A 9,585-nucleotide genomic window follows, 5' to 3' on the forward strand; every position below is an offset into this window, starting at 1 on the left:
AAAAACACAAAAAGTTCTTACTTATTCAGAAAAAAATAATGTAATGGTTAATTGTAAGTCAATGAATGGTTAAATAAAATTTCCAATTGAACATCAAATAGTTTTCTAATGGTAACAAAATGTGAAATGTCAAAATTCCATGTTTTTTTTAAATTTGTACGACCAAAACTAATCATAAAGTGTTATTGCACAACCACTATTCTCGTACATACGGTATATTTCAAAATATCAATTTAGTGTTGTTATGGTATCATGTACTTACTACTGAGGCTCTTTTTGCGTGTACTGTCAACTCAACAATACAAACATCTATTATTTTGTTGATTTTTTAACAATATTATTCTTATTGCGCTTAGGACTGTTTATAGATCAGCAAAAGTAATTAGTATTATAATGTACAATTGATTATTAAATAGTGTTATGTAAAAACAGCGACCACATTGTGTTTTTTCTGTTTTTGTGGTTCGGAAGAAATGTTTAATCCTGATTTAAGTGATTACCAGCTCACCTCTATTGTAACAGAATGTTGCGGGGGTATGGCCGTTGTTTACTCGGCTCTCTACAAGCCCGATAACCAGAATGTGGCCATTAAGCGGTATTTTGTCGATAAGTCGAAGGAAAATGCGAATTTGATTCAGGTAATTATTTTGTGTCAGTGTTTACAAACTTGCTTTCGAATGTGAAATTAAACCTCTTCTTCTTAATAGGCATGTTGTATTGGTTTACCATTATCATTTATATACTTTACTGTCTCTACTGGACCTGGGTGTCCTCTACAGGGAGAGTGTAGGTCATACCCACCGCGCACTTCCAATGCGGTTTGGGAACTTGGCACATTCTCTAAAGGCTGTAGGTTCTCAACTTACTACATAGCACCCTTACCTTTTGAAACCAGAACACAGTTCCAGAAGATGCAGTGTGGGCAGATCACCCAAAATGTGGACAGATGACCTTGAGAAAGTTGTAAGAATCTGCTGGCTGCAAGTAGCACAAAACCAGTCATTGTGGTGTTCTTTGTGAGAGGCCTATGTCCGGCAGAGGAAGTCTTTCAGTTGAAATGATGATGATGAACTTTTTCTGCTTTAATAGGGTATTTCACATACATAAGTTATGTCATTTTTATTATTTTTATCATTTTTATCAATTTTATCAATTTTAATGTATGAACCAGTGATCGGTTCGCCAATATCCCAGGATTCATATTACAATATCAGTGTATATAAAATTTAGACAATTAATAAAATTTATGTAGGCATTTTCAGTTTTATTTGGATATAATTGAAAAATTATACATATAGTCATTGACTTACAAATAAATGGACGACGTATCTAATACAAAAACCACGAAAAAAATGTCCCAAGTCAACCTATTTAAACATAGTGACATATCAAGGAATATGAAAAAGCTAAAATGTTGAATTTAAATTGTAATGTCATCGCAGTACTGTCTAATTTTGCTTGCTTCGCTGTCAGTCGAACAAACGAAGACTAGAGCGTGAATGACGCTCTGTATACGATTTTAACGCCCTATAAGTTCGGACACTTTTTAGCGCGGACCCGACGTCCATATAATTGTAAGTCGATGCATATAGTATAATAATTACAGTGCTTATACATACTAACTTACTTACTAAAGTAATTGCTTTCCCAAAAGGAGGAACCTGATACAAAAAAATTCAGAACTATTTGTGAATTCGTGGACTTTATAAAAATTCAACACAGCTTTGATATAGGCATATCAGCTTCAAGCTGCTCGCCTATTAATAATAAATAAATAAAAAAAAACAACCTAACTGCCTCTATGGCTGAATGATAACGAAGCCGGTCTGCCACACAGAGTTTGTTTGTAATTTGTGGTTGTCTATGTGTGTGTCCATGACACAGGGTTTCCCTAGTGCAGGGCTAAGTTGAGTGTGTGCATTTTTATTATTATTAATGTTGCAGATTGACATTTGAAATTAATTTAGTTTCTGAACAAAGGTAAATGTACCAAAACCAACTCGTGCAAAGGAGTAATATGTCTAAAATTGGTGGAATAAATATAACATCCTTAAAAAAAATTCAATACTTCTCTAGACCATGGGAAGATATGTGTTTGGAAATAAAACTAACATTGTTGAGCAGTCTTACCAGCTGTTGTTATGTTAAAAACCAAGATGTGAAACAATAGAAACTGTCAATATTTGATAATGGCGATAGCAAATTGATCTTATTTTTCTACTGTCTAAAAGAGAAAGTAGTTCTTTCTACAATGAATATGGTGTGCAAAGCACTCTTGTAATAAAATTTTTTGCTAAACAATGAGGTATAGAAACACAACAATAATTTTATTTATACTCATTGGAAATAATTTTTCACCAACATACTCAAATTCGCATATTCAAATGTAATAAGTTCCGAAATTTGAAGTAAAAAATGTTAAATGATAGAATTATTCTTTGCGTTACATGGATTTTAGGTTAATGCCACTCCCTGGGCTCCAGTATATCAATATACCAATATGTATAATATGAAATTTATAATTATTATATGTTTATAATTTAGAGTGTCTACGTGACTCCTGATTGCATAAGACGATTACATTTTTGATTGCCATAGACATTTTTTTTATAACATCTAGTATGAACAAGTTGTGCACATTTATTTCTCTTGTGAGTTTGTGTGTAATTTGTGGTTTGTCTCACCATGACACCCACAATACAAGGTTTCCCTGATGCAGGGCTATGTGCATTATTATTTTTTTAAATTTATTTATAGTACAGGGAATTCCTAGTTAGAGAACAAGTAATCGGCTTGGTTGTCCGGCACATAATTACTATCTCGAGTAAAATTAAAAATCCCAAACTAGGCCTAGTCTGAGGTGTATGCCATAATTGCTTGTGTGGATTTAAACCTGAAGAGAGGCTGCATTAACAAGTATATTTACATAAACTCAGATAGTCAAGCGGCGCAATATGCACTCGCCTCAGTCACCCAAACATCGAGGATAGTAGAGAACTGTGTAAATATACTGAATACTCTCAGGGAAAGTAATACAGTGGTCTTGTGCTGGGCTCCGGCCACTCTGACATTCAGGGTAATGAATCAGCAAATGAACTGGCAAAGGCTGGTGCTAGGGAAACCTTCATTGGACCCAAACTCTTCATAGGGATAGCATATAGCCTGGCAAAGCTCACTCTGCTAAATGAGAGCACACTCTCCCGAGAAGTGTGGCTACAGAACAAGAGTCTTGAGCATTCACAAACCCTGATATCTGCCTACAGTGCCAAACACTGTAGAGAAGCTCTGTATTGGACAGGAATGGCATAGGAATGCTCACTAGAGCGTTAACAGGGCATTGTGCAATATTGGGCAGAGAGATAATACAGAATGTAAATTCTGCCACAAGACGAATGAAACTCCTGTTCATCAACTCACCCAATGCTTCCCCCTGATAGGAGTATGTAGTTCCATATTGGAAAGGCACATGCCACAACCAGAGGACTCTAAATCTGTCAGAGCCAGGAAAGTCCTTCAGTTCTTCAATGCTGTCAGCCTTGGCTCTGGACTGCAGTGGTGATCACAATAGAGCAGTTGATGGTCGCAGTGATGACCCTAATAATCCACCCTAATAATCCACCTTAATAATCCACCCTAATAATAATAATAGTTGACCTAGGCTGAATTGTCTTCTACATTTGACTTTTGTCTTAAAGTGTATTTTTTTACTTTTCAAATGGCGTTATTAATAATTATAAAACATTATTTCTTTTTACTTTCTATCTTGCTTCATTTCTATCTTGGTTCATCATTCTTACTGGCATTTGAATTAATGACTAAATACATATTTTCTTTTTTCCACAGCAAGACATTTTAACACGAAAAGAACTGCAGCACCAAAATATTCTCCCATACCTCACATCATTTGTGCACGGCCGAGAACTCTATGTTGTATCTCCGCTTATGAACCTGGGTTCCTGTCGGGATATCCTGGACCAGTACTTTCACGAGGGACTTCCAGAACTTGCCTGTGCTATTATATTAAGAGATGTACTACAGGCATTACAGTATTTGCATAAGCAACTCTACATACATAGGTAAGGGTTCAATGTCTGTTGAAAATAAGTAAACTAGCCTTACCCTAAACCAGTTACAAAAGCTACATGTATAAAAGCAGCATTTTAAAATCAGTTGTAAATGTTTCATGGTTGATTAAAGTACATGAGATCCATGAATACCACACAACCACAGTATTCGTGGATCTCACAATAAATACAGTAGAAGCGCTTAGTTTGCTTGCCAACAGTTCGGAGTACCGCGAATTTGACTTCAGTTCGCTATTTTCGCTTTGTACGGTATAGTCATGCCAAATACATAGTTGCTTCTTTTAGAGAACTAAGTAAGCATTCGAATTCGTCGTCGTTCAGATATTAACCGCTAGATGGCAGCACATTGATTGAAATTTCAATATAAAATCAAAACGTAACTTGCAATAATAAGTATGGAGCTTTCAACGACACAGGATAAAGTTTAAATTATGTCAACAGTCCAGAATTTCTTATTTCTTTTTAAATTTGAAACTATGAGATTTTATAATGTTTCAAATTATGAATGTGTGAGTTAATATATATTAATATGAGTCGTCGCTAAACGAGGGTTCTGATAATAATCGAGGCTTAAGGCACATTGTTTTTTTTCCATAACGAGAAGCTTGAAGCGTTAACACATTTGGGATTTAACTTGTTTAAATGAACAATTTTCCACGTAAAGACAACGGAACTTATTGGATGCCCAAAATGTATGAAACAGAACTGCTTATAGTCTCAAATAAGACCGATTTCTAGTTGACAAAAAAAAACATATTAAAAATGTTTTTCTCTCTTTCCTGTCAAACAGAATCCCATAAAAGAGGGATTATTGTCTTATGATGTATCATGATTATCATACTTATACTTGTCTAACAAATGACATAAACTAATATTGGTTATTTTTCTGTGATCCAATTAGAGTTGAAAAGAATATTAAAAATCTATCAGATATTACAAAATGGATGCTGATAAACAACAACTATCAAAAACAATTTTGCGTTGTTTTTGATAAAATTTACTTGTAAAATGAAATCTTTTGCTGTTGTGACCTTAGGAATTATGAATTGTTGTGATTATTACTATAATTCCCCAACAAGAACAAGCACAACAACAGCTAATTTCCTAAAGTGGTCGTGGGGCGGTAGGGGTCTCGGAAACAATAGGGGGTAGTAGACGCTGTCCAGGGGGTGCAACCGCATTTGAAAAAAAAAACCTATATTATCTATATAAACTACACTACAATTATTTTCCCCGGGATTTTTTTGTGTTAAGTTAATAACAAAAAATACGTGTTTGTGGTTGTGAGCGTTACAATTTTTTTATCTTGCCTAAGTGGGCGGTGCGCCAAAAAGTTTGGGAACCTATGGTTTACACGTTGTTGCTTATCAGCATCCAATTACAAAATATACTACAGAATGCCTTAAATCGCCGAGTTACACGTTGTACGTGTGCGTCGCTAAGCCGATTGGAAGGCTAGGTAGTATGTAATTAAGTAATAGGTATAATAAGAAATTTAATAATTGTTTATCTACTAACACAATACTAATATAGTTATAAGGTGTGTCATGTTACTAACATACTAATTTGTATGGACTTTGTATTTTATTTTAATTTTATTATTAAATGTGGAGTTATAAATTGTCCTCATACTACGCCTCGTCCTTCCTTACTTTTAAATACAATAACCCTGTTCCAGGAGCGTACGCGCCAGTCACGTTCTCCTGAACACAAACGGCAACGTGCGCTTGTCGGGTCTGCGCAGCGCGGGCAGCCTAATGGTGCGCGGGCGCAGACAGAAGCAGCTCCACAACCTGCCGCCACCCGACAGCGACAACGCCAACTTGATGTGGCTCAGTCCAGAATTATTAGAACAGGTAATTGGTTTAAAAATTACCAACTACCATGTGATATACTAAACCACAGGTCAAACGTCAAACTTTACACCGCCAATTTGAATTCGATGTTAATGATACGTCATATACATTGAATTCAAATTTATAGTTGAAGGTACTACGTAAACAAAAGAAATACCATATGCAAAGTTTATAATTTTTTATATTAATAATTTTACCCCGACATGGGCACTGAGCCTGTAAATTATAAGCTAATTATATTGGCTGTATAACTAATGTGACCATTATTTTTTCTCTCATAGCAGGACGCTTGTAAATTTATTATTGTTTGAACAATAGAAAACATGTTTATAACAGTTACGAAATGTTTAATGATAAAAAATATATGAACTAAAATTGTTTAATGAATCAAAAATTTAAAAAAAGAACTAATCTTGTCTAGTCTGGGGTCGATGTGTAGTTGGTTGGCTTTATACTATATTGTCTTTCGTTGTCGCGCCATTTTTTCAAATTTATTGTTACGTGTGTTCTGTTTTGTGAAAGCGGGACACTTAAGTATTTTGGGGACAGCGGGACACGAAGCCTAAAAGCGGGACTGTCTCTCTCAAAACGTCAATGTAAAATATTATTTTTTTATTGTATCCTTTACAAGAAAACCTGCATCCAATACTGATATAAAGTGTACCGGATCATTCCATGATGGTCACGATAAAAAGGAACAAATTATAATTTTTATTTGAATTGATTTTCAATTATTTTTTATGTGAAATTACTCCACTAGTTTGTTATAATTATTAATACAAAGATCGAGCACTCAGAAAAAAATCCTACGATCCGGCCGGATTCGAAGCGACGTCTTCTACAGCTTCTAAGCCACTGAACGAACCTGCGAACCTCACGTTTGTTGTCGTGTCTTTGTATTTGGTTTTTTCAACGACTTAGCTGTAGCGCCATCTATGACATCTCGGTCTGTTCGGCACGGTATGCTAGAAGACGTCGGTTCGAATCCGGCTGGATCGAACGAATTTTTTCTGAGTGTTCGATCTTTGTGTTAATAATTATAAGGAACAAATTTTTAATGCCTACTAATAAAAATAAATCAGGTGCTCATGACTTCTGGCTTTTGCTGCCTTGGTCCTGCGTGCTTTGTGACCACCCTTAGCATCACTATATTTCTTCACCAGAACCTAAAGGGCTACGACGAGCGATCCGACATCTACTCCCTGGGCGTGCTGAGCTGCGAGTTGGCCAACGGGGCTGTGCCCTTCGCGGACGTGCCAACGACGCTCATGTTCACGGAGAAGGTACGCGGCAGCCGCCCGCAGCTCTTGGACTGTTCCACCTTCCCGGAGCCGTGTCTTGACGATGGTGAGATGAAGAGTGAGTACAATACTTTGTGCCTTCTGACACAGGCTATGCTTAAAAGGAGGCTCCAGCCACTATTGTTTAAGAAACCATGTTTTTAAAGAATAAAGATTTTATTTTTATTTTTTTTTTCTTTGTGAAATCGGAACAACTATAGTAACTCCATAAAAACGTGGCAGCGCGGCTTGTATGCGTGCGCGCCCCGTATTCCGTACACACTTGCAATCTAGCGATGCACTAGCGTTGCATATCGCGTGGCAATGGTTGTCCCAACACGCCTTTAATTGTATTATTGAAATTATTTGTGAAATTACTCCACTACTTTTGTTATTATTATTAATACAAAGATCGAACACATACAATAATTTCTTCGACTTGGTAAGACTTGAACCCATGACCATGCTGCACCGTAGCATTGCTCTTACTAACTGAGTCAAGTTACCGACCTGTCGAAAATCTCCTATGTGTTATTGATATAGATCTTTGTGGGTTTCGTCATTCGTCGCCGCCAGTGACATCTAGTGAGAGATTTTTGAAAAAACTTTGAATTATTATGCGAATGTGTGCGTCTTTATATGGCGCGCGGCGGTTGCGCACACATACAAGCCGCTCTGATATTTTGTACGGAGTTACTCTACGTGTTTTATTCTACTATGCTTTCGTGGTTGTTCATTAAACAATCAGCATTGGTAACTTGCGAGAACTGTCTGGTGACGAAACTAGTAGACTTGTTTTTGGTTCATTCATTAGTATTAGAAATCAGAGTAGTTAAATATAAATAAATGTATTTTTAATTTTTTATTATTATATCATGTATAGTAAAAAAAACATCTGTTAAACCCTGTTCAGATATAGACGTTATTCCCTAACACAGTGGGTAGCGTTCTGGTACTTTTCTACCGGCGAGGCGTCAAGAGACGAGGAGAGACGAGAATTGAAATCACGTCGGCTTATTTCCCACAGAAAAATACGCGGCTGAATCAACATGTCCCGTAAATTATATTGTATTACGTTAATGCAATAAGAATCACATGAAACCATCGTTTTTAAATCTCAAATCGTACGTACCCCACAATCTTGCGATTGAAATCGTGTTTCCATTAAACAGTATAATGCTCTATGTAGGCAGCTAAATGATTCAATATTACATCAACAAACATTTCAATTCTCGCCTCGCCCATCCTCGTCAATCCAAAACTTTTCCACCGAAGAATCTCGAGGACAGAATTGAAATTTTGCCATACAAATTTCTATTCTCATCTCCTTTACACGTGTGGGCAAGCGGTATTCCTCCTGTTCACACCTAAGCGGATAACGCCGTGCGTAGCGGAACTTGATTTTCAGTCGTGTGGCGAAACCTCTTTACTTAAGTTACCTATTTATTTATTTTTGTATTTCGTTTCTGTGTAGAATAAAAATGCAACAAAATGTTCCTTTTTCTCTAAAACATTTCAAAGTTCGTACATTTCAAAGTTTCACCACTTTATAGAATAACCTTTATGTGATGGAAGGAGACGAACACAACGTATAATAGGCTTACTTGTTAGTGATTGGCTGAGATCGAACATACTCCGTATTATCAGGAACATGTTACTATATGTATAACCATTGACTTACAATTATATGGACGTCGGGTCCGCGCTAAAAAGTGTCCGAACTTATAGGGCGTTAAAATCGTATACAGAGCGTAATTCACGCTTTAGTCTTCGTTTGTTCGACTGACAGCGAAGCAAGCAAAATTAGACAGTACTGCGATGACATTACAATTTAAATTCAACGTTTTAGCTTTTTCATATTCCTTTACATGTCACTACGTTTAAATAGGTTGTCTTGGGACATTTTTTCGTGGTTTTTGTATTAGACCCGTCGTCCATTTATTTGTAAGTCAATGTATATAACTACGCGTTTAATAATGAATATTATGAATACTATTTTTACGTGGTGGGGTACGCGCGCTGTTTCGTATAGTCTTTTGACAATACGTGGAAAATTTTAGGCAAGCCGGTGGGAAGCGAGTTATATGGACGCCTCGCCATTGCTACACTACCAAGCTCATAAACTGTTTTTTCACTAAATGAAATAGACTTCCTTGAAAATAATTATTAATACAAAGATCGAACACTCAGAAAAAATACCTTCGATCCGGTCGGATTCGAACCGACGTCTTCTTGCATACCGTGCCAGACGCTATACCAACTAAGCCACGGAACGAACCAACGGACCTCACGAATTTTTCTATGTGCTTGCGTCGTGTCTTTGTACTTGGTCTTTCAGCGAGTTTTTAGTCGTAGCGCCATCTA

At 36.4% G+C, this 9,585-nt stretch overlaps 1 protein-coding gene across 1 annotated transcript; it reads left to right on the forward strand.

Moving 5' to 3' along the window:
• Positions 1-354: 354 nt before the first annotated feature.
• LOC113226329 (STE20-related kinase adapter protein alpha) lies at positions 355-8,264 on the forward strand. The gene is made up of 5 exons (XM_026458915.1): positions 355-638; positions 3,844-4,076; positions 5,764-5,941; positions 7,105-7,316; positions 8,135-8,264. Exons 1-5 carry the CDS (start codon positions 474-476, stop codon positions 8,262-8,264), a joined length of 918 nt encoding a protein of 305 aa, XP_026314700.1. The 5' UTR covers positions 355-473.
• The last annotated feature ends 1,321 nt before the right edge of the window (positions 8,265-9,585 follow it).

This window comes from Hyposmocoma kahamanoa, unplaced genomic scaffold (genome assembly GCF_003589595.1).
Source record: "Hyposmocoma kahamanoa isolate Upper Pololo Valley unplaced genomic scaffold, ASM358959v1 190, whole genome shotgun sequence".
Taxonomy (NCBI): Eukaryota; Metazoa; Arthropoda; class Insecta; order Lepidoptera; family Cosmopterigidae; genus Hyposmocoma; species Hyposmocoma kahamanoa.

Coding starts and splice junctions, on each gene's coding strand:
- LOC113226329 (XM_026458915.1), top strand. CDS start 474: ATGTTTAATCCTGATTTAAGTGATTACCAGCTCACCTCTATTGTAACA. Junction 639..3,843: donor AAAATGCGAATTTGATTCAG/GTAATTATTTTG, acceptor TTTTTTCCACAG/CAAGACATTTTAACACGAAA. Junction 7,317..8,134: donor AAGAGTGAGTACAATACTTT/GTGCCTTCTGAC, acceptor AACCCTGTTCAG/ATATAGACGTTATTCCCTAA.